Here is a 24,823-nt window from a genome sequence, read left to right on the forward strand (position 1 = left end):
TTAGCTGACATTTCCTAAATAAGAAACTGGTTATCCTGCAGGATATCTGTATTCCTAAAGGTAAAACGTATATTTATATTGGGACACCTGTATACTTTGATATCACATTGCTTTGCAAGATATGCATGGAGTCATACTGGCTTTTGCATGTTAAATCGGTCTCCCTTTTTATTCATTTAATGGGTTATTGAGGTGTAAAACTGTGTTTTTTCCTTTATCGTGTTTATATATGAATCCATCAATGTTATAAACGAATACACAAAATGCACCGGTATACTTTCAAAACAGTGCGGTACTTCTAAATTGAGAGCTTTTTTCCTGGTGGTTTACTTCTGTCGTTATACAGGAGGAACCAAAGTTGAGAGCTCGAGGGAGCGGAAGGAGCTATTTGTCCGGTACAACAACTAAACGTGCCGCTAGTAAGACTGAGTGTGGTTGTAAAGACGTGCTTTTAATGTTTCACAATTATTAAAAAATAACAAAGCCAGTCAGGTTTGTGTTTTTCATGTGGATATAGAGTATCGTAACTGCTTGTGAGAGATGTCTGTCGGACACAGGAAAGGAAGCGCTATATTCTCTGGCTTTAGAGCTTTGGGGCTGTACTCCAACCATCTGCCCCATGTGGTTCGCTATCACAAGAGGCACCGTGAATTCTACGTGGTCACTGCTGTGGGAAAATGCTTCCATACTTACAACGTGAGTATTTGTAAAAGTGATCGTATTTTCGACTGAAAATAGTTAAACGTAACGGCGGTAAATGATACAAAATGGTAAACATAACGCAGTCCGTACAATCCCGGACGTCACCATGTGTTGATAGGTCATGGACCGTAGATATCAGTGATGCTAGTCGTGTTGCTTCATTCTGTGCTTATTATCAGTACCACATCTGTCTTTCAGGTGCACAATTTAAGTCACGGTATCTTGAAAAGTATAAATTAAAAATTAAGAGGCTGGGTTAAATATTTCTCGAGTGTGGGTGTTTGGTGACATACACACACAGACACAGGTCTGACTCAGAGACGCATCAACATGAAAATGTCATTGAAACCCCGAATGCATTGTGGGGTGTAAGTCTTTCGCGAGGGAAGTGTGGTGATTACATGTCTGAGCGTGCAAATGTTAATCCAGTTAATTAGAATAAATACCTAAGTTTCAGGTCACTGTCATAAATTTAGAAGTGACTTTTAAATTGTTTTACTATTTTAAAAACTAAAGCAATAGTTAACCTAACTCTATCAGCACTAATGACCCAAATACAGAATACCACAGGATATACGTGTTTTCTTGTGATTTATTATACAATTAAATTACAAGTGTTTTTATTGAGGTGTGCAGTTTTTAAATGTTTAAGATATTTTTAGCCGGAGCCTTTCTTAGTCTGTCAGAATTGTTCTGGTGATACCTGTCATAGCAGTTCCTGGCTACAGAGAAAACACTATTTGCTAGTACACCTACTATAATTTCAAATATGCATATTGAAAAACTGCATCGTGATCCCTGTCTCGCCCTCCTATTTCTTAAACGCATCTCTCTTGCATCGTGCTCCCTGTCTCACCCTCCTATTTCGTAAAAATGTAGTTTTGTTATTCAGACAGAGTAGCCCCATTTACACTCACCTTTCTACATCTACTTAACAGTGGCGTAAAAAATATTTTAAGGTTAACACATCGCACAAGCATTTTGCTTATTTGTATTTTGACAGGCAATACATTCTCCCCTAAGTGCACTTCTAAAAGAATGTATTATCTGTTAAAATACAAACAGCAAATCAAATGTGTAACACTGGTAAATAAAATGGTATGTGATATGTTCACCGAACCTAAACATTTATATAAAGTACCAGGGCTCGAAATTAACGGCGGCAGTTGCTGTGGGTCCCCCTCAAAATGTATGTCTATTCACGGCCATATGGCCGCAGCGCCCTTTCAGCTTCAGCAACTAGAGACGCTTGTATTAGGAAGTGTTTGGATCCCAACAATAACATGATTACGGGATTTGCATGGTTAAGTCTCGTGAGGGTGAAAAAAACAACAACAAACACCTAAGAACACGACCTTTCAATCACATGTATTTCTACCGTGTGCAATAATACCGTCTGTGTTACCTGCTTCATTGAGAAGGGCGGCAAAGCTGATCGTCATGGTGATGATGATGACAGCGATTCCGATGATCGGTGCACTTGTAGTAAACATGTACATTGTTTTATGACTTTAAATTTCTTTCTTTTTTTTTAACAGGTAAAGAAGCTTGGGATTGTTGCAGTCAGTAAGTTCATATTATTATAATATTTTTTTAATGTACAGTAGTCCGTCGCGTATCCGACTGCGATGGGACCAGAGCAAGGGCGAATATGAATCCTGTTGTTTTGAGATTCAGCTTTTATTAGGGAGCTCCCATAAATCCCTTGTTTAGAAAGATACACGGTATTAATGCTTGTGAGAGTAGCCTTGCGGGTGCGTGCATTCGCTGCTTAGTGACAGGCAGGAGAGATAGAGACGGAGGATGAAGTTAATAAGCCCCACAGACGAACAGGATTTATTTACATATCAACTCACTGAACAGCTCATGTGACACTACCAGAAATTATTGCGCACAGAGCACATACAACACGGTGTACAAAATCTTTGGTGGGATCTACAATCTCTGAACGAATCTTGTCTGTTCAATAATAAACTAACATTGCTGAAGAAGCTGACCATGACGGATAAAGGGTGGTTAGGGAGGCTATGTGACTGGCGGATACACGACGGATTACTGTATTTAGTGTGTATATGTATATCTCTATCTATCTATAATATATATACACTACTGATCAAAAGTTTTAGAACACCTCCATTTTTCCAGTTTTTATTGAAATTTACGCAGTTTAATGTCTCAATGTACTCTGAAATTAAAGCATAGAACAAATAAACAATTGGAGATAAAAAATAAATCATGGAATCGTTTTGTTTAACAAAATTTAATCTAAATTTTTGACTCATCAAAGTAGCCACCCTTTGCAGATATAACAGCCGAACACACTCGTGGCATTCTTTCTACAATGGAAATCAAATATTGTTCGGAAAGTTCTTCCCAACACTGTTGCAGAAGTTCCCACAAATGTGTTGCACTTGTAGGTTGCTTTGCTTTCACCCTTCTGTCCAGTTCATCCCAAACCAGCTCGATGGGGTTTAAGTCTGGAGACTGTGCTGGCCATTCCATGATTTGAAGCCTACCGTCTTGTTCTTTTCTTCTAAGGTAGTTCTGACATAGCCTGGAGGTATGTTTTAGGTCATTATCTTGCTGTAGGATGAACCCCTGACCAACTAGGCGTATATCAGAGGGTATTGCATGGCGCTGCAAAATGCTGTGGTAGCAGTTTTGGTTCAGGGTGCCACTCACTCTGTGCAAGTCGCCGACTCTGGATCCAGCAAAAGAGCCCCAGACCATCACGCTTCCTCCTCCATGTTTCAAAGTTGGTGTCACACACCGAGGAACCATCCTTTCGCCTACTTGACGGCGTACAAAAACCCTGCGTGATGAACCGAAGATTTCAAATTTTGATTCATCGGTCCATAAGACCTTCTTCCAGTCTTCAGTAGTCCACTGGCGGTGTTCATGGCCCAGGCAAGCCTCTTTTTCTTATTTTGCCATCTTAGCAATGGCTTTCTTACTGCCACTCGACCTGTCAAACCTGCAGCTTGAAGTCTTCTCTTCACAGTTGAAACTGAGACTTACGCACTTGGAGTTAATTATAAATGTTTAAAAAAAAAAAAAAAAATGAATGAAGTTGTAGAAGTGAGTGCCAAGGTGTAGGGTTGGGAATTTTAAACGTTTAAACGTATAAACTCTAAACAAGTGATAAAACGTTTCATAATATGCTAGACGTATAACCGGTCACATGGCAAATGTCACCAAATTCTTTTTTTTTATGCTTTAGTAATTTATCATCAGTAGTCCGTCACGTATGAGACTGCTCTAGTGCCACAGTAAGGGCGGATATTATAAAAAGGAAGGGGTTTGGCAATTGCCTCCAAGTAGCTTTTCAAATTGGTGCAACAGAAAGATTGACACTGGGGCGGGTTTTATTCTCGGTCGATTTGGCGCTTCATTGGTGCACTGTGTGTTTATGCCTGTAGTAGGTGTGGTATGGTATCAATTCCACGGTGGGGTTAAATAATGTTAATGACCAGCGGTTTTTTTCTTAAAATGGCATCTCTAAACAAAAGAAACCAAGCGTTTTTTTCAGAGTTTGTTCTGTATTTAAAATGGCATATCTAAACAAAGGAAGCCACATTTGGAAGTATTTTGAGGAGCGGACGAGAAAACCATGGTATGTAAATAATTATGCCAAACAAAATTGCCGTACCACAAAAACACAAGTTCAATGCTTCACATATATTTGGCCGAACATTGGGCGTGATCACGTTATCACTAAAGTGAGGCACACTTCAAACAGGTAGGCCAGTCATGTCTTTTTACAATTTAATGTAAAGTTGTGTGGCTACGTGAATTTGAATACTTTACGTTATTTAGTAATACTTGACCATATACAATTAACTGCACAAGAAGGCATATATTACATTAATTACTTAATATATTACTTGATTGTATGTTAGTTTGGCATTTAAAATAGGACTTGTGGCAATGTTTGGGAGGTTTATATACACTAGTACAGTATGTAGAGGAGAGTGGCGTTTGATTTGAGCATTCGGAAATTGTAATGCTCAAGTACTCATCTCGAGCAACAATAGATCTAAAAAATCCCACCGCTATTATCAAAGACTTTTTAATATCACAGTGCTCTTTAAAAATCCAACATATTGTGCTATTTTATCCCTGGTAATTACTTTCCAGAAGTGAAAGTATTTCCAACTTTTTTTCAATTGTAAGCACAACTCGCTTTCGCTTGGTGCTGTACAGTGGGTGGTGTTCATCTCTTTTAATTATTATTATTTGTTTTAAACTTTGGGGCAAACTTATACTTTGGGGCAAAGTTACTTAGAACAAAAAAAAAAAACATAATAGGTTCCTGTTTTGTTGTTGTTAAATAAACATTTAAGAAACACACCTATTCTAAAAACATTATACTATTTGAAAATGTGTTCAATATGTATGTATATAAAGTGTATGTGACTGTGTGTGTAGATATGGTTTAAATGCTGCCATTGCAAAGAGTTTAAACGTTCATAGAAATTTACCTAAAGCACATCCCTACCAAAGTGTAGTAGGTATTACTGCATAAATGCTTTAAAATTAACATTTTTAATAGCATACTTTTTTTATTGATGTTAATCATCAGTTTGTGTTTTAATCTTAATATGGCTCCTCCCATGAACTGCAGCATTAGAAATGTCATTCATTTTACTGGTTTGAAAGTGTACAAAAAAAAGTGAAAGTCTGAGTCAGACAAAAGCGAAACTCATGGAAATTTCAGTGTAACAGAGTCGTGGCAAGTTATGACCTGCTGAGCTAGTAACTGCCAAAAGAGGGTTGCCCATTCGACCGAGGCAAATTAAGACGGATGAGGACAAACTGATGTCTGTGTCTCAATAGTTCTGTGGGTGAAAAAATGTGTACAGATATACTCATGTTCACAGGCTTACGTTTAAAAAATACAGGAAAAATCACATTTCTAAAGGGGGTGTAGCAGTGATGAACAAGCATTCATAATGCTTACAAAACAGCCACTCAGAACTGAAACCTCCCTTCATCTCCCCTGTCATGCTGAATTTTGCATTACTGTGTATTTTCAGATATGCAAATGCATCCGCGTTTCATTGAATTTTGTCTGTGATTACTTAAGCGCTTCATTTATTCATCACCGTGGTTTAACTGCACTTTAGGTGAAAACAAAATGTACATTTTAGACATCAAAACAGTATCAAAATGGCCATTTCCTCACATTACGTTTCATTTTTCAATTATGTATTTATTTTTGAATGAAAAAGAATGAAAAAGCCCAATTGCTTGAACAGAACACACTTATTTGGTAGGTTGATCTTTAAGATATTAAAGTATTTTAAACTATATAGACTTAAGGGATGATTGCTTAACTTTGTATTTACTAATGTATTCGTATTACAAGATTTAGTGTAAAATATTAAAACAACAATTCCATGTGGTCCGTTTCAAAGAAACAATGTGAGGAAGTAGCTATTCACTTGAGCTATTTTGTTTTGACGTTTGTATACTGTTTTTGATGTCTAAAAAGTAGATTTAGTTTATAATACTGATTAAACTATGGCGATAAATACTTCAAAAGGTGCAATACGCTACTAATTGTAAGTGTAAAGTAATTTTTCAAAAATGTTGCGTTTTATACCCCCACCACAAAAAGAAAAAAAAAAGACGACGATTCACAAACACAAGGAATATGACAAAGAGACAGCATACTTTTCAAGTAACCTGGCTTTTACAATTTGACTGGCTGCAGTAGTTTACGCCTTCAGAAAATATGATGTAATACGAAGTTTGTGTCCAGTATGACAAAACCCAGAGTGGCACATTTGTGACGGGGTCGTCTGCCACAATTTTGTTAGTTGCTAACCCTGCAATAGCATATTTAATTGTATTTATTTATTTATTTATTTATTTATTTATTTATTTATTTATTTTCAAATAAATCAAATAAAAGCAATTACAAAAAATGCGAGTATGGTTACCTATAAGAGTAAAATCAAATCTAAGATACACAGGGCATGAAGTTAGGGTCATGAAGGGCAAGGCAATGTTGCCTTCATTGGGCGTGAAGATTCGGGCACCAAGGCAGTTCTAGGGGGCAAAACATAAATCTATCCCAAGGGCACCAAGGTGATTTCATACGCATTCATAAAACAAAGCCTATTGTGTTGATGAAATTTTAATTCAAACAAACACAAATCAATATTTTCTGAGTGATTCACACACTAATTGTTACAAGAATAAAAATATAGGTAATTTTTCATTGTAAAAATAAAATGGTATTTAAAAAATCCAATTTAAAAACAACAAACTTTCATAATGAAAAGATTTTCATGCAAACTGTCTGAAGATTTACCCATGGCTGGAGTTTAATAATGATAGTGGTCTGCAATGTCTGCTCAACTGTAATTTGCTAACCGCTGTTACAAAACCTGTACAAACAAAAAAAAAATTGAATAGAAACTTCGTCAGGCAAAGGAGAGTGCTCTGCACCACAGTGATGAACAGCTGTTAGATGTTTACATTTGAGAGACTTTGTATAGTTTCACAGTTCTTGAAATGTACGGTTGTAAAGGATTTACAGTTTGTTATGGTGTACTGCTGGACACTCAATTCAGGAAAAAAAGGCATGCTGTTTTAAAGCATACACATTCTAACCCCTTTCGTGAAAGCACCCGTTTTACTGGTTAAAAAGCAGAACTATGTAAGGTAGTGACAATGTATTACACAAACACAAATGAAAACAGAAATCGATACACTTCTCAAGATTGTGTTTTGTTCACTATCTCTCCTACTCGTTTCATAACGCAGACAGAGCTGCTACTTGAACCATGTCATAGCTACTTGCTCAGTTTTTGGGGGGGGGGGGGGGGGGTTGGTGTAGGAATTTCAGCAAAACAATAATTATCTACCTGTTGTGTGTTCAATTTTAGCGTTGGTGTTTCGGGGGGAATAACACAGAATTACAAGACTACAACGGTCATTGAAATGTCTATATGAATTAGTAATATATATTGAAGACATGAAAGGAGTTAGAATGTGTATTGCACTGGTGCATTTTAAAGTACTGCAATTTTACGCCCGTTCTTTCACAATTCAATTTAGTTCTGTCTAATCTCGTCCTTTCTGCAGTACTTGACAACTGGAAATTGACGTTAATATTATTATTATTATTGTCGGGGACGAATTGTTGTACACCCATTTCTTACCTGAACATTAGGTCAACCCTAGAACACTTCGCTGCCGATTTAGACAGCTCTGTTTCCTTCTTTGTTTTTAAACGTTTTTGAGTTGGCATGGTACTCACAGACGGAAAAATCACACTGTGACACTGCCAGTGAACACGTGTGATTGAAAATATCTGGAAGTCATATTGAGCTTGGGGGGTACAGCTAGTCTGGTGGAGGGGTGAGAAGGGGTGTAGGGAGAAATGATAGTCTGTAGCATTAACTGTGTATTAGCCTCTTATGCACTTTGTACTTTCAAAAAAATTAATTTGGTAGCCATTTAACATGTAATGGATATAAGATCCAAAGTATCGTGATAGTATTGAATATCATGATACTGTGTATGGTATCGTATCGATACTCCCGAAATGAGGTATTGCAGAACACTACTCCCCAGTGCTTTCTTCCACAGCAATATGTAATAATCTAAAACATGCTATATTACAAATCAGAGCAACACATCAATAGCTGTCATCTTTCAATATGCCTTGCCAGATATTGTAAACATCCGGTTCACACACCATACAGACGTGCTCAAATTTGTTGGTACCCTTACAGCTCATTGAAATAATGCTTCATTCCTCCTGAAAAGTGATGAAATTAAAAGCTATTTTATCATGTATACTTGCATGCCTTTGGTATGTCATAGAATAAAGCAAAGAAGCTGTGAAAAGAGATGAATTATTGCTTATTCTACAAAGATATTCTAAAATGGCCTGGACACATTTGTTGGTACCCCTTAGAAAAGATAATAAATAATGGGATTATAGTGATATTTCAAACTAATTAGTTTCTTTAATTAGTATCACACATGTCTCCAATCTTGTAATCAGTCATTCAGCCTATTTAAATGGAGAAAAGTAGTCACTGTGCTGTTTGGTATCATTGTGTGCACCACACTGAACATGGACCAGAGAAAGCAAAGGAGAGAGTTGTCTGAGGATAACAGAAAGAAAATCATAGACAAGCATGGTAAAGGTAAAGGCTACAAGACCATCTCCAAGCAGCTTGATGTTCCTGTGACAACAGTTGCAAATATTATTAAGAAGTTTAAGGTCCATGGAACTGTAGCCAACCTCCCTGGGCGCGGCCGCAAGAGGAAAATCGACCCCAGATTGAACAGAAGGATAGTGCGAATGGTAGAAAAAGAACCAAGGATAACTGCCAAAGAGATACAAGCTGAACTCCAAGGTGAAGGTACGTCAGTTTCTGATTGCACCATCCGTCGCTTTTTGAGCGAAAGTGGGCTCCATGGAAGAAGACCCAAGAGGACTCGACTTTTGACAGAAAAACATAAAAAAGCCAGACTGGAATTTGCTAAAATGCATATTGACAAGCCACAATCCTTCTGGGAGAATGTCCTTTGGACAGATGAGTCAAAACTGGAGCTTTTTGGCAAGTCACATCAGCTCTATGTTCACAGACGAAAAAATGAAGCTTTCAAAGAAAAGAACACCATACCTACAGTGAAACATGGAGGAGGCTCGGTTATGTTTTGGGGCTGCTTTGCTGCGCCTGGCACAGGGTGCCTTGAATCTGTGCAGGGCACAATGAAATCTCGAGACTATCAAGGCATTCTGGAGCGAAACGTACTGCCCAGTGTCAGAAAGCTCTGTCTCAGTCGCAGGTCATGGGTCCTCCAACAGGATAATGACCCAAAACACACAGCTAAAAGCACCCAAGAATGGATAAGAACAAAACATTGGACTATTCTGAAGTGGCCTTCTATGAGTCCTGATCTGAATCCTATCGAACATCTATGGAAAGAGCTGAAACTTGCAGTCTGGAGAAGGCACCCATCAAACCTGAGACAGCTGGAGCAGTTTGCTCAGGAAGAGTGGGCCAAACTACCTGTTAACAGGTGCAGAAGTCTCATTGAGAGCTACAGAAAACGTTTGATTGCAGTGATTGCCTCTAAAGGTTGTGCAACAAAATATTAGGTTAGCGGTCCCATCATTTTTGTCCATGCCATTTTCATTTGTTTTCTTATTTACAATATTATGTTGAATAAAAAATCAAAAGCAAAGTCTGATTTCTCTTAAATATGGAATAAACAATGGTGGATGCCAATTACTTTTGTCAGTTTCAAGTTATTTCAGAGAAAATTGTGCATTCTTCGTTTTTTGTGGAGGGGTACCAACAAATTTGAGCACGTCTGTATATATGAACGAATGGACTGTCCTGAAAATGCCCTGAGATGGACAAATAATGATAGCAAACACTGTAATACAATGTAGAATAGTATTTCCTACCGTTTTTGGTTTTGTTGGGGTAGGTACAAGGAAATGAAAATAAGGGGATAATGACAATTGAACCATATTAAAGTTAGTTGCAGTACATTTTTTTTTTTTTTTTAACCTGAAAGAAAACCAATTATAAGTACATTTCTTAAACCTATCTAAACTACTGACCTGAAAAAAATGATTACGTTTTGCTATTATTTTGCAGGTTGTGCAAGACCTTAAACTTGTGTTTATTTTTTCCTTTTTTTTTTTTTTTTAAAGATGGCATTATTACGTGTGGTACAAATCAATGTGCTTGAAAAGGTAGTTTTAGTTTTTCACTAGTAGTGCAATTGACACCTTAATTTCTTATTCAATTATCGTATAGGCATTTATCAACGATAATCGATGCATTGACGTTTTATTTTTCAAAATAACAAACATTAGTTTATTTTTTTAAAACAGAAGATCCAATAACTAAAAACACTGTTGTGCGTAATAGTTAAAGGGTACATAAGAACCTTTTTATTGTGTTACATGTTCCCATGTGTTGCTACAACTGTTTACGTAAGGTGTGTGTTTTAATTCTTTTTACATTTTGACCACTTTTTTAAACTTTTAAATGACATTCCCTGCCTATGGACCTCTCAGAACTACATTTCCCATCATCCTCCTGCTCACTGGTAAATCCATCTCAGTTACATATGTGAGCAGGAAGATGATGGGAAATGTAGTTCTAAGAGGTACATGTGAAGCCATCTTGAGGCAGGGAATACAATTTAAAAGTTTAAAAAAGTGGTCAAAATTATAAAAAAAAAATAAAACAATACACACACCTTACGTAAACAGTTGTAGCAACACATGGGGACATGTAACACAATAAAATAAAAAGGTCCTTATGTACCCTTTAAACAAAAAGGCACAACTTACATTCAAATTAAAACACTTTGAATTTATTAAAAAAAAAGAAATACAAAGGACTTGAGTTTTTAACAACTGAAAAGATGCGTGCATCTGTATCGGATGTCCCTTTAACATTGTAATATTAATAAATACTATATTTTCGTAGAAGTCATTTCTATCTGAACTATGGTTGGTCATTACTGTTAACATTTTATGTCAAAGCAAAACATTTGAATTAATCCCACAAATCCTGTTTAATTTAAGTATCATACTAAATTTCAGCTTCTTTTTATATAATATTGCCATATAATCCAAACAAAGCATTCTTTGAAACAAAAGAAAGTAATCTGTAGATTTAATGATTTAATGCATTCTTTTGACATGGTTATGCATAACATAAAAAGGTATATGCTGTGTTCATGTCACTTTTTTTAGTGCATAAAAAAATTGCATAGACTCACCAGTGAAGCAACTCAACTTATTTTACAGGGGGTGTATCCAACGCGGATGTAGAGGCCTATGCATAGATTAATTGTTGCACCACTAGTTTTCACTGATGTGGCTTAACCATGCAAATCAAGTAATCGTGTTATTGTTTGGATCCAAACACTTACTAATTTGGTGGGTACAGGTGTCTGTAGCTGCTGTAGCAAAAAGGGCACTGCGGACAGAATTGCCGTGAATAGACTTTGATGAGCATTGCTGGAATTTAGAAGGGTACTCGCACAGTTGTTGCATGGCCACCATTAATTTCGAGCCCTGCTATAGCACCACAGTAATCCATGCTTTCTGTAGGCTTGCTCCTTTATTTTTCCTGGGTCTTAACAAATACAGTAGTTAGTCACTTGCCTTGAAAGTATATATCTGACTCAGATTCTTCATTGGAACACTTCTACAACGGGTTTCATCACTGCAGTTTGAGTAATTTGTGACCAGCTATGCTGATGATGGTGTGATTCAGTGAGGCATATTGCATTAGTAGGAAAGCCTCTGGCAAACCTGTTGCACAGTTAACACAGTGTTTAGTTGCGGCTTGGTGGTCCAGGGTGTTCCCGGTTCACATCCCGACTCAGCCAGACTCACTGTGTGTGACCCTCAGCAAGTCACTTAACCTGCTTGTGCTCCGTCCTTTGGATGAGACATAAAATAAACAAGGTCCTATTGGAAGTGACTCTGCAGCCGCAGCAGTTGTTGTTGATACATAGTTCACCCCCTAGTCTCAAGTCACTTTGGATACAAGCGTCTGCTAAATGTCTAATTAATTAAATACATTTTTACCACAAACTGTGACATATCATATTCTGATATTCACAAGAAGGGGGAGTAATTAATTAATGTTGTTATTTTGGATTTAATGAGAGCGCAACAATACACGTTGAAGGTACATGTCACAAATACCAATTTTTTTTTTTTTTTTTTTTTTTCATGACATACACTGTTTTTGACAAGATTTCTAAATATAGTAGTACTTTGCGTATGCGACTGCGGTGGGACCAGAGTAAGGGCGGATAAGTAAAAAGGTGGATAAATGAATCTTGTTTTAAATACCATTGTACACAGCTGTAACAATTATTGTTTTAAGATTTAGCTTTTATTAGGGCGCTAAATACCTTGTTTAGAAAGATACAGGGTATTAATGCTTGTAACAGGCAGGAGATCGAGACGAAGGTTGAAGTTGATACAAGGATTTATTTACATATCAACACAGTGAACAGCTCACGTGACCCTACCAGCAATGGCAGCGCACGGATCACGTACAACACAGTGTACGAAAACCTTGATAGGCTCTCCAGTCTCTGAACTAATCTTCTGTGTTCAATAATAAACTAACGTTGCTGAAGAGATTGATCATGGCGGATAAACGGTTAGGGTGGATATGCAACTGATTACTGTATACTTAAAAGTAAAAATAATGCAACTAGAACAAATGTTAGTGCCTATTGGTGTTGGAGTCTGACCCAGATTTATTTCTAAAGTTTTGGCGTGCTGTCTTTCCAAACTCTTCTTCCTCCTCCTCCTCAGATCTCCCTCTCTCATTCGTCTTTGCTGTCAACTGACAATGGCTCAGCTGATATCCCAGCATGCCTTTCCAATATCTCATAACAATGTATGTATAGCTGTTATGTACTATGTATCGCCTTCCGATAATACCTAAAAATAATCTTAATATTTTTAAATAAAAGTAGCCGGGGCAAATATCGTTTTAGCGTATAGATTACGCTGGTCACTGGTTTATTTTGAAAACCCTGAATTAACCGGTTTCATGATCAATAAAGAACTGAAAGTGGCTAAAAAAATCAATAATTTACTCTTAAAGGTAATTTTATTACAGTATTTTTGTAAGCCACTGAAAAATAAACATTGAAAAGGAGCAAGTCTATCCATAATGCGTCTACAGATGTCAGGACTGCCCAGTCCCTGACCACCTTCCGGCGCCTCCTCAAGACTGACCTCTTCAGGCAGCACCTGTAGAACTCCTTTTTTCCCTCTGGACACTTTATCACTCTTCCTTAATGCGCTTTACTTGCTCTTATCTGCTCCCTATTTTACTACATTTAATCCTGTACTTTACAGAGTACTGTAATTTGTCACAAGTGTTATTTAATCTGTAGTATTTTGTATTTAATTATATCCTGATGTAACTATCACTGACAATGTTATCTGCTCTGTTATTGAATCGTATTTTGTCATATACTTGTACTTGCTAGAACCAAAGTCATTATATTTTATCTTGCTCTTAATTGTATTAATACTTGTACTGTGATTCTTGAAATGTATTTTTGTTTACAACTGTAAGTCGCCCTGGATAAGGGCGTCTGCTAAGAAATAAATAATAATAATGTACCTCAAAAAATGCAATACAATACAAATATAGGCTACCCTGCACCTAAAAGCAACATGTAAAAGGGCCTAAATAAATAATTATTAGAATGATTTTTTACTGAGGCCCGTGCCTTGGGTGCCTCACAGCTGTGTACGGCCTTGAAATGTCCTTATTATATCTGTTTGCACTATACATTTCTTCATAAAACAGGCTGATGGGGAAATAATCACCCAATAAGCTTCTATGTGAATGAAGATAACCCATAAGGCCCGATTCGCACACGACTAAAAAGAACCACATAAACAGGTTTCCGAATTTTTACCACATCGGTGAAATGTAATTCCGTCCAAATCATCAGTTTCTTTTAATACCATATCATTTCTCAGAGGTCCTCCGATTTTATTTTTACAGGGCATCGGGACCTTTTGTAAAATTTCAAACTGAAGCGTCCTGTGTCTTTTTACTCCTGTGTGAATCGACCATGTCGGTGTTATGGCAGCAGTGTGGAGTAGTGGTTAGGGCTCTGGACTCTTGACCGGAGGGTTGTGGGTTCAATCCCTGGTGGGGGGACACTGCTGTTGTACCCTTGAGCAAGGTACTTTACCTAGATTGCTCCAGTAAAAACCCAACTGTATAAATGGGTAATTGTATGTGAAATAATGTATAATGTGATATCTTGTAACAATTGTAAGTCGCCCTGGATAAGGGCGTCTGCTAAGAAATAAATAATAATAATAGAATTGATATAGCATTTCCGGGGTATTCGCCTCGAAGCAATGCTAGAAATTTATAATGATGCCAGACGCAATGCATGTGCTAAATAATTATTCAATTGTCAATTCATATTCTTTCTTTTCTTTGACTTGTGACAGTTTTGCTATTATGCTTAAAGAACGTGCATGCTGCAATAGTACATTTCAAACACTGGTATTCGCGTCATTTCGTTGAATAGCCCCGGCTTGCGCCAGTTAGTAAATCAGCCTGTTGTGTACCATGTGACATTATGGTGTTCTTGTCAGTGTGTATGTTCATTGTATTGTGTTTTGACAAGCCCTGCGTTGCGTATGTACGACAAGGGGAGACACTTTCCTTGGTGCTTGCTGAAGTACGTCACTAAAATATTTTTTTGTTTGTTTTTGGTTCAGATCGGTATATTGGATTTGGTCATCTTTTGGGAATATGTGCAACTACATTTATTTTTATTTTTATTTTTTATAAATAGTATGGAATTACCCTTAAACTGTATGTATAACAGTACTGTGTGTAGATGGGCAGTCTGGCTCCGTTACACTATAAACAAATTAATTAATTACTATATATGTGACCCAGGACAGCGAAATCAGTCACTTGGTCAAAAATTTCAAAAACTGTTTTATTGTGGCAATGGATTGGGCATATAATAAGCTTTAAAATAATACCAAACTTATTGATATATCTCAAATGGGGAGATCAGCAAAGCCAGAAGACGGCATTTTGAGAAAATTAAGTTGAAACATGGGACACCTACTTTCCAGCTATTTCCTTAGCAACCATTGTTAGAATTCTGACACATACACCAAATGTTCACCAATAACTCCTCATACCTTTCTGCAAAATATGACAAAGAAATTATATGATACAAATATTTATTTAATTTATTGAAACATAGAAAAATTCATTTTTTTTTACAATTCATAGCGATTTTTTTTTTTTAAACAAAAATGTAAATGCTTTTAAATTAAAAGTGCTGAACTATTTACATTTACATTTACTATTTACATTTCACTTGGTATTTGCATATTCTGAAATACATATCTTGGTCTACCTTACCTCAGTTAACATTAGCTAGTCCAGGATTAGTGCTAATCGGTATGTGAAACCAGCCATTTAAGAGTTAAAAATCATTAAAAAGCTCTGATTAGGCAAATTAATTATTGCAGCATGCGCGTAAGCAGCCTGACATCTGTTGCTTGCCTGCCTCCTGACTTCTTGTACCGAGGTACCAAACCAAATTGTTTGTAATGCTTCAGCAGTGCTGTCAGCTTATCCTGGCTGATGCTGAAAAAGATTAATACAAATCATTTTCATAGTAATTTAAATTCAGAATTTTTTTCAGAAAGTGTTCAATGGCAAAGTGCTTACCAGTGTAGAAACTTAAACGCTTCTCTGCAAACACGATGGCCCTGTATGTAGTAGGTTGTTCTTTGGTGTTTTCTAGGCATCTGTTCTTTTCTTTTTGAGTTTGTAGTTAGCTTGTCATTGCTGATAGTGGCGCTGATTTTTCCTAAGAGAATCAGATCCTTCTCGTAGTCTGGCAAATAACCCATTGATGTCCTCAGGTCAAGTATATATTCATCAGAAAATACCTTAACACAGGGTTTCCCGTCATTCAGTTTGAAGTTGTATTTAGATGACTTATTTACACAGCTGTAATTATGTATTTTTTGCAACTCGGTTCTAGTATTGTTATCAATAACAATGTCAGCGACATGATTCTCCATCACCACAGCTACTTCATCAATGACAGCCGCGTCGTCATCACTATCGGCACTGAAACGATCACTTTCGCTTATGCTGTCAACATTATCAGGGTCATCTACATCACCACTCTCACTGTCAGACTCAGACGAGCATGCACATCACATCACAAAAATATTCCGAAACCAGCTGCATCCACTGTCTGTCAGTCGCATCAGATTCCATGTTGCTGGATCGTAAAATGTTAAGAGAATTTGCAACATCCTGTTCTTTTGATAAAGACATAATTCGCCTGTGATTTTTTATATTTATTTATTTATTTATTTATTTATTTATTTATTTATTGCCGGGGTTTAATATCACAAGTTCTCTGCGTTCACAACCACAGCAATGCCGCTGTCCCAGAAGTCAATGCGCGTGGAGGCATTCAGCCAATCGGTGGATACTACAAGAAGCCAAATGACGTCACGCATAGCAACAAGCAGAACTGTTTACACTGCAACCACTTCTTAAAACCGTTTTCATTGGCTAAATAAGATGTCAGTCTATTAATGACCTACAAGGCGGGAAAGAGGGAAACTACAGCTTTCAAAAGATACCCGGATGATGTGTATGCGTGGAAGGACGCTGTTGCTGTGATTCCGTGAATTGTACGGATTTTAGTCTTTGTTTCAGCTACTTTTGACAATCTATAGGTCGCTGTTGTTACCAAACTGTCTATTTACAGTATAATAGAGACATTATTTCACAAAATAAACTTGATAAAACGATAGTTTGGACTGTTAAGTACACAAAAACGTGTAAAACTCAAAATCGATAATTCATGACTTCACTCAGTAATCTGGCCGCTGTGTAAAATCTACATATGCGACTTCCGACTGATTTTGCTGTCCTGGGTCACATATACACTACGTTCCCGCTCGCCACGTCGACACAAGCAAAACCTTTTCCCCTGTGGCTCAACTGTTTTTCGCCACGGTGGCGAAGGCTTTGAAAAATGTACTTGTGTAAGACTGCCAGTACATTCAACGTCTGGTGGTAGATGAATCACTACAGACTATTTAATTTGATTTCATTTTGCCCAATGAAAGCCCTTTAGCTTGATCACATAACATATGCATGCTTCAAACATTCTGTTTGGCGGGAGGACAGAGGCTCTAATTAGAAACAGTCAGCAGACGGCGCTGCTTGTAAAAAAAAAACCTAAAAAAACACATGGCATCCAAACAGAAAAAAATGTTATAAAGAAAAATTGTAGACAAATTAGAATCATGTTCTGAAAGATGTAGCTCAAGGAATACCAGTCACCCATCTACACACAACTAAAATATGACCGTGATGCTAGTCATAGGGAGGGCAGTCATGGTTTCAAACATACCTTTTCACAGACAGCAAAACACGCAGCTTCAAAAGATCACAGCTAAGTTTTCTTTTTTTTTTTTTTTTCCCCTTTTGTTTGCTATCTCTTCAAAATGTGCCGAAATATATTTTGGAAATAGTAACAGAGTGGATTGGAAAGAGGAACAATTTAATAAAATAAACATTTATTATTTTAAAAAGAGGGATTCGTCTCACTATGATTTGAGTTTTAATGTCAGAATCGGTGCAATATTACTGTCAGTAGTCACAGGTGAAAGAACACGGTAAAAAAAAACAAACATTTTTTAAACACAGTCGTGGCTGTACAGTCCTACTAATATTATTAATCACATCAGTACAATCTTGTGTAACTAGAGCTGCGGTTGGTCAGGGAGGCATTAATAGTAACATACACTAATAGCACTGTCTACTGGCACAATTTTGCTTTACCATTCGGTTGTGGAACGAAAACCGCGTCACAGTCAAAATAATGTAAAGGATTACGAGTACATGAATATTATCTGCAAACCTATTCAGAATTTAGGAAATCTGTAATGACGTTTTTTCACGTGGGACTGAGTTTGGCATTTATTAAATGTGAATCGGAGTTATAGGGCAATTTAAATATAATATGTATGTGTATTGTAAATGGCATTTAAATATCTACGTGTTTTCAAATAAAATACACTTCTTTTTGCCTTGCTGAAACAGTATGTTTATAACTTGTTTATAGGGGTAAGTTTTTCTAGTGTGGCTAAATAATTTTGTTACTTTAGCCACAGTGGCTAACTAAATGAAAGTCCTAGAAGGAACATAGATATATATTATTTTAGAGGTTGGCATGGGTACCCGAAAACCCGGGTACCCGTCGGGTTTTAAATTACCCGACGCTACCCGGGTCTCTTTTTACTACCTGGGTATCGATTTATTAATTTGAGAATTTAAAGAAAATGTAGCAAATATGACAGTGCAGTTGTAAGTGCAGGTCTCTGGCCGGTGTAATAAAGACAACATTAAAACAAGCTTTTGCATTAAGCCTTTTCTTAACTGACAGGATATCAATGTTTTACAGAAAACAGTAACACAGCGAGTGGCAAGTACACCTCAATAATAAGAACTGTGGCAACTATTCTTCTCTTAATCGGAAAGAAAACAGCATCCTGTTGGTTTATGTCAGTGATAACTCTGTGATCCATTAATACCAATGCAGAATGCTTTATCTACAGTTATTGCACAGATATAGTTTCTTACCAAAAAGATCAAATAAGTAGCCTTTATTTAAAGATAAATAAGCAAATAAATCAAATAAAAATGAAATAATGTGGAACACATTAAGCAAGTGTGCTTCTTCCTTTTGAATGAAATATTTCCGTGGCAGAGTTTGCAAATTCCGTTTTCTCCTGCTTGGTAAAGAAATTCCACCTAATGTTTTGCTTGGGTGCCATTGTTATGTATTCACAAGGCAGACTTTAGTGATCAGAAACGGCACTTCCAAACAGACGCACATGTCTCCTTAGCGACTGTCATCAAAACCCAGCTGGCTCAATTTACGGTAGCTATTGCGACAGTCCGTATCATAATAGCGGTGCTGTACTACTGCACTAGTTTTCAAACTGAACATAACAGCCATGTTAACAACAACAACAACAACAGCGGAATATGGCCAATATGTGTCACAAAAAATCCTGCAGCATGATGCGCATTTAACATTAATAACTATTTAAATGCAGATTTTTTTAAATTTAATAATAATAATAATAATAATAATAATAATAATAATAATAATAATAATACAAATAAATAATATTTAAATGTTTCCAGTACTAAAAAAGATCTGAAGGGACTAAATGCATGTGTACTATGTAGTATTTAAATATGTATCATGGACTTTAATATATGTGATTTTTTTTAAATCATTACCCGAAAAAGATCCAAGTACCCGGGTATTTTTCACAGTGGGTACCCGGTTCCGGATTTTCTACCCGTGCTGACTTATATACACACACACACACACACACACACACACACACACACACACACACACAATTGTAGTCAGGCATTTAAAAAAAAAAAAAAAAAAAAAAAAATTCCTGAGTAATATAGGCCTAAGACAAACTGAATTTAAAATACATTGTGATTTATCTAAACATACATTATTTTAATTTATGTATGTATGTATGTATGTATTTACAGTGCCTATAGTAAGTATTCATCCCCCTTGGATGTCTTGATGCATTTAAATGGGATTTTTGTTCCTTTGATTTACACAACCAACTTCATGCTGTGAAAAAATGGGGGTGGGGGGTGAAAAAACAAATCAATTAAAAATAAAAACTTGAAAAGTCTTTATTAGATAAGTATTCACCCCCTTTGCTATGACACTCCTAAATAAGCTCTGGTGCAACCAATTGCCTTCAGAATTCACACAATAAGTTAAATGGAGTCCATCTGTGTGCAATAAGTGGTTCACATGATTTCAGATTAAATACACCTGTCGCTGTAAGGTCCCACAGTTGGGTAGTGCATTCAAAGCAAAGATACTTCCATGAAGTCCAAGAAGCTTTCAAAACAACTCTGGGATAAAGTTGTGGAAAGGCACAGATCAGGGGAGGGGTATAAAAAGATTTCAAAGGCATTGAATATCCCTTGGAGCACAGTCAAGTCGATCATTGAGAAGTGAAAAGTATATGGCACCACCCAGAATCTGCTTAGAGTAGGCCGTCCATCCAAACTGAGCAGCCGGGTAAGAAGGGCATTGGTCAGAGAAGCCAGCAAGAGGCCAATGACAACTCTGAAAGACCTACAGCGTTCCATGGCTGAGATGGAAGAAACTGTCCATGTGTGAACAATAGCTCAGGTACTGCACAAATCTGGCCTGTGTGGAAGAGTGGCAAGAAGGAAGCCATTTCTGAAAAAAGCCCATGTAATTTGGAATTTGCAGAAAGGCATGTGGGAGAAAAGATGTGGCAAAAGATTCTGTGGTCCGATGAAACACAAATTGAACTATTTGGCCTAAATCCAAAGCGTTGTGTCTGGCGCAAACCCAACACAGCACATCACCCAGGTAACACCATCCCTACTGTGAAGCATTTTGGTGGCAGCATCATGTTATGGGGATGCTTTTCATCGGCAGGGACTGGGAAGCTTGTCAAGGTAGAGGGCTAAATGGATGGAGCTAAATACAGGCAAATCCTTGAGGAAAACCTGCTTTAGTCTGCAAAAGACCTAAGACTGGGATGGAGATTCACCTTTCAGCAGGACAATGACCCCAAGCACACAGCCAAAGCGACACTGGAGTGGCTTAAAAACAAGAAAGTGAATGTCCTAGAGTGGCCCAGTCAAAGCCCAGACTTGAAACCGATTGGGAATCCCCATCCAACTTGACAGAGCTTGAACAATTTTGCCAAGAAGAATGGGCGAATATTGCATGATCCAGATGTGCAAACCTGGTAGAGACTTACCCCCAAAAGACTCACAGGTGTAATTGCTGCCAAAGGTGGTTCTACCAAGTATTGACTCAGGGGCGTGAATACTTATCTAACCAAGACATTTCAGTTTTTTTTTTATTTTTCATTAACTGTTTCACAATAAAAATTCTCTTGCCTCTTCAAAGTGTTGAGTAGGTTGTGTAAATCAAAGGAAAAAAAATCCTGTTTAAATGCATCATGATTTCAGGTTGTAACATAACAACCTGTGAAAACGTCCAAGGGGGGTGAATACTTACTATAGGCACTGTATTTATACCCGTATACGTATTACAGCTTATTACTAAAATAAATAAATAAACCACGGAAATCAGTCCTCGTTTGCATATATATTAACGTGAACACAGACTTATTATTATTTACAATAAAGGAGACATTAATGATGGTTAAATGTGATTTAAAACTTGTTTTGCTGTATTTGTTTGACAGGAGCGAACTGCGCTGTGTAGACCTACTGTTCTCAAATAACAGAGTTTTTCTTTATAATACCCATATGTCATCATTTGTCTGCGATGCGACTTTATTTAAGACACCTTTGGAATAAGTGCAATACGCTTTCGGTTCGCCATTATGAAACCAGTTGGTTCATGGAATTTAATGAAGTGCGGCTCTAACGCGTACTTTATTTCAATTGAGTTCGGCATGCCTCTGGAGCATCCGTCTGAAACTGGCCTAACATATCATCAGTAAGCCGAAAGTGATGCTTACTGCAAATATTATATCATGTACATACAGGTATGTCATTTGTTTAAGCAAACAAGGTTTGATTTCAGGATGATCATCTCCAAGTTCATTTATTAATGCGGATTTGCAATCCTGAATAGAAATAAATCATAACTGCAAATAAATAAATAATATGCATGGCCTGAAAACAACTTCACCAGTGATTCATATCTACTGATTCATGAAATTCAGTATTTAGGCCACATTGTGGGTGTTGGGTGGATATTCTTTTTCTTCTTTTCCAGGTTTTTTTTTTACATTTTTTTATGTGGTTGAGAACCATCCCATCCTGGTGGGATACTATATTGAGTGCCAGTTAATAACAATCTGACAGTGTGGCGTAATATACAGTATAACCTGTTAACTAACAGTCAAACTACGGTAACAAACCATTTGTTTTATGCTTGGTTCTGTAGAAATGTGGCATCTCTGCAGTAAATTGTACAGAACAATGCATGTCTTACCTAAGCAAAAATAAATTAAGATAGAAAACCACATCAAGAAATAATGCAAAATCCATATGCAGATAAGGAGAACGAGACTTAACTTGTAAATTTAGGATTAATGAGTCGAAAAATGCAAAATTTCAGGAACCAAGTAAGAGAAGCAAGTGTTTTAAAAGAAACAGCTGTGCTATGATTGTTGAAAATAAGGCTTGCCCGGCTGTAAACTCAAGCTATTGCTGGTGAATGAAATGCCGATTGTTCCTTGGCTAGGCATTTATATTGTATATTTTTTGGATTAGCAAAATCAGGAGCCCTTATGCACTGATTTACATTTGTATGTTCGTTTGTCTGTTGGTCACAAGGAATAGAAAAAAACATCTTCCATTCCATGAATTGCTCTTACTGTATCTCTATTTCTCTATTTAACTGTTCTCTCTGGTTTAACAAAACACTATTCTGTTTTTTCAAGGCAATGCACTTTCTGGGGACATCACTTGCCTGGCAGCTGATAGAATGCTGGTCTTCGTTGCTCATGGAACAATTGTGAAGGCATTTGCCAGAAGCAAAGAGGTAACTTGATACTTAAATCTGACACTTTTGGTCTAAGGGGATTGCACAGGGTATACAAACAAATACTCGCATTCAGATGGCCTGATAATTGCCATTAAATCTAGCAACAAAAAAGGATGCTGGTGGGCCTTCCATTATTTGCAATATGAGCATTCTTATATATATAATTTATTTATTAAAAAAAAAAAAAAAAAAACACAGACTATGCCACTGAGAAGTCATTTAGAGAAACCTCTTTTAACATATTCAGCATGCAACAAAACAGATAGTTGAACAGAACTAACTTAAACTTATTATTCTGGGCACCTAGATATAACCATCTACTGTTCATTTCTATTTAAACAGGCATCTAGTCTATTTATTCATTTATTTTCTTTTATTCTTCTATATTGTACATTATCTAATTTTATTTTTACTAAAACCACACACTTTAGGTCCTCCATGGTGTGGCTGTTCCTTGTAAAGTGCTGAACTATTGTTTCATTTTTTTTTCTATTTCTTATGTTTGATAGGTGGTTCTATATTCTTTTATAGAATGATGTACCTGTCTCTCCTACATTTTATTTTATTACATTTTATGCAAAATATACCATATGCAAGATTGCTATCTTTTGCATGACTGAATATTATATTATATGTGCTTTTACAAGTTGCAATGTCCCTTCATGTATCTATGATCCCTTTGTTTACTGTGGACTAAAATTTGCATCTCTTCTAAAAGCTACGATCGGTGCTTTCGTTCTAAATTGTGAAGTATATGAAAATGTTTCCAAACTATTTTTGAAGTGTTGGGTAATCATTTAGAATATATAATTATTAATGGTACTCTCTTAACCCTCTGTTCTCTTTTCTTCTAATCAAGTAGTTCATTCCTATTGAGTTTGTCAACTTTTCTCAATTCTCTCTTGATTTAATTTGTTCTTTTATATCCTCGTTTCTTAAGATTTATTTCCTGTCTCTGTTATTTGTAGTCATTTTCATCAGAACAGATTATTTTTATCCTTATACCCAGTCCTTTAGGGATTGCTCTTTTAGTATAGATAGGATGTGCAGGTGACAGATGTAGGTATTGATGCATATCAGTAGGTTTCGAGTAAAGATCTGTTTTAATAGATCCTTGATCAAGTTTAATCAAGGTGTCTAAGAATTCAGTTTCATATTTTGTCCCCCTTAAATCCACCGAAATGTCAGGGTGAATATAATTTTCTAATTTATGAAACTACTTCTGCATGCGTCCATATTCCAAATATGTCATCCACATATCTTCTGTATTCTAATGGTTTCTTGTCTAGTTTACTCAATAACATTTCCTCCCATTTGCCCATATACGTGCTTGCAAAATGCATACCTAATTTTGAGTCTATTGTTGTGCCATCGTTCTGTTTGTAACTTTTATTTCCAAATGTAAAATAACTATTTTCTAAAACTATCTTGGTCATATTTAATATTTCGTCCGTAGGTATCATGTTCTTATCTGCTCTCTTTTCCAATGCCTCTTCACATGCTTCTAATGTTTTATGCAACTTTTTGGATAGATGTTTAAGTACTGATATTGTACCTGTAAAGAATATAGTAATCAAATACAGTGGTTGAACCTAATGTATTATACACATAGACACTCATTTTGAGATTGGAAATTGACTACATAGGGCTAAAAAAATAATCTGTAAGGCTACCATAGGTCCTGTACAACTCTTTGCACTATTCTGCAAGTCAACAGTTACACCCCAAAAGTTTACCATGTGCTCTTTATTTACTCCCGTTTCCCCAAGTCAGACAAGGACGTGCTTGTTATCAAAATAAAAATAATCAATTTAACATTTAATCACATTTAAGGATATTCCACGAGCTTCAGAAAGTTAGGAGATATGTTCATTCTAATCATGCTGGGGTGATTTGCACCCCTTGCTGCTGACAAAGGGTCAATAACTTTTAAATCAGA

General features: G+C 36.6%; 1 protein-coding gene across 1 annotated transcript in view; it reads left to right on the top strand.

Moving 5' to 3' along the window:
• Positions 1-347: 347 nt before the first annotated feature.
• Positions 348-24,823, top strand: part of LOC117409518 (WD repeat-containing protein 36) — a 49,863-nt gene continuing 25,387 nt past the window's right edge. Inside the window, exons 1-3 of the mRNA XM_034015700.3 lie at positions 348-696; positions 2,241-2,268; positions 22,781-22,881. Coding sequence (XP_033871591.2) covers positions 541-696; positions 2,241-2,268; positions 22,781-22,881 — 285 coding nt within the window. The 5' untranslated portion in view covers positions 348-540. The remainder of the gene's footprint in view (positions 697-2,240; positions 2,269-22,780; positions 22,882-24,823) is intronic.

Source organism: Acipenser ruthenus, chromosome 1 (assembly GCF_902713425.1).
Source record: "Acipenser ruthenus chromosome 1, fAciRut3.2 maternal haplotype, whole genome shotgun sequence".
Taxonomy (NCBI): Eukaryota; Metazoa; Chordata; class Actinopteri; order Acipenseriformes; family Acipenseridae; genus Acipenser; species Acipenser ruthenus.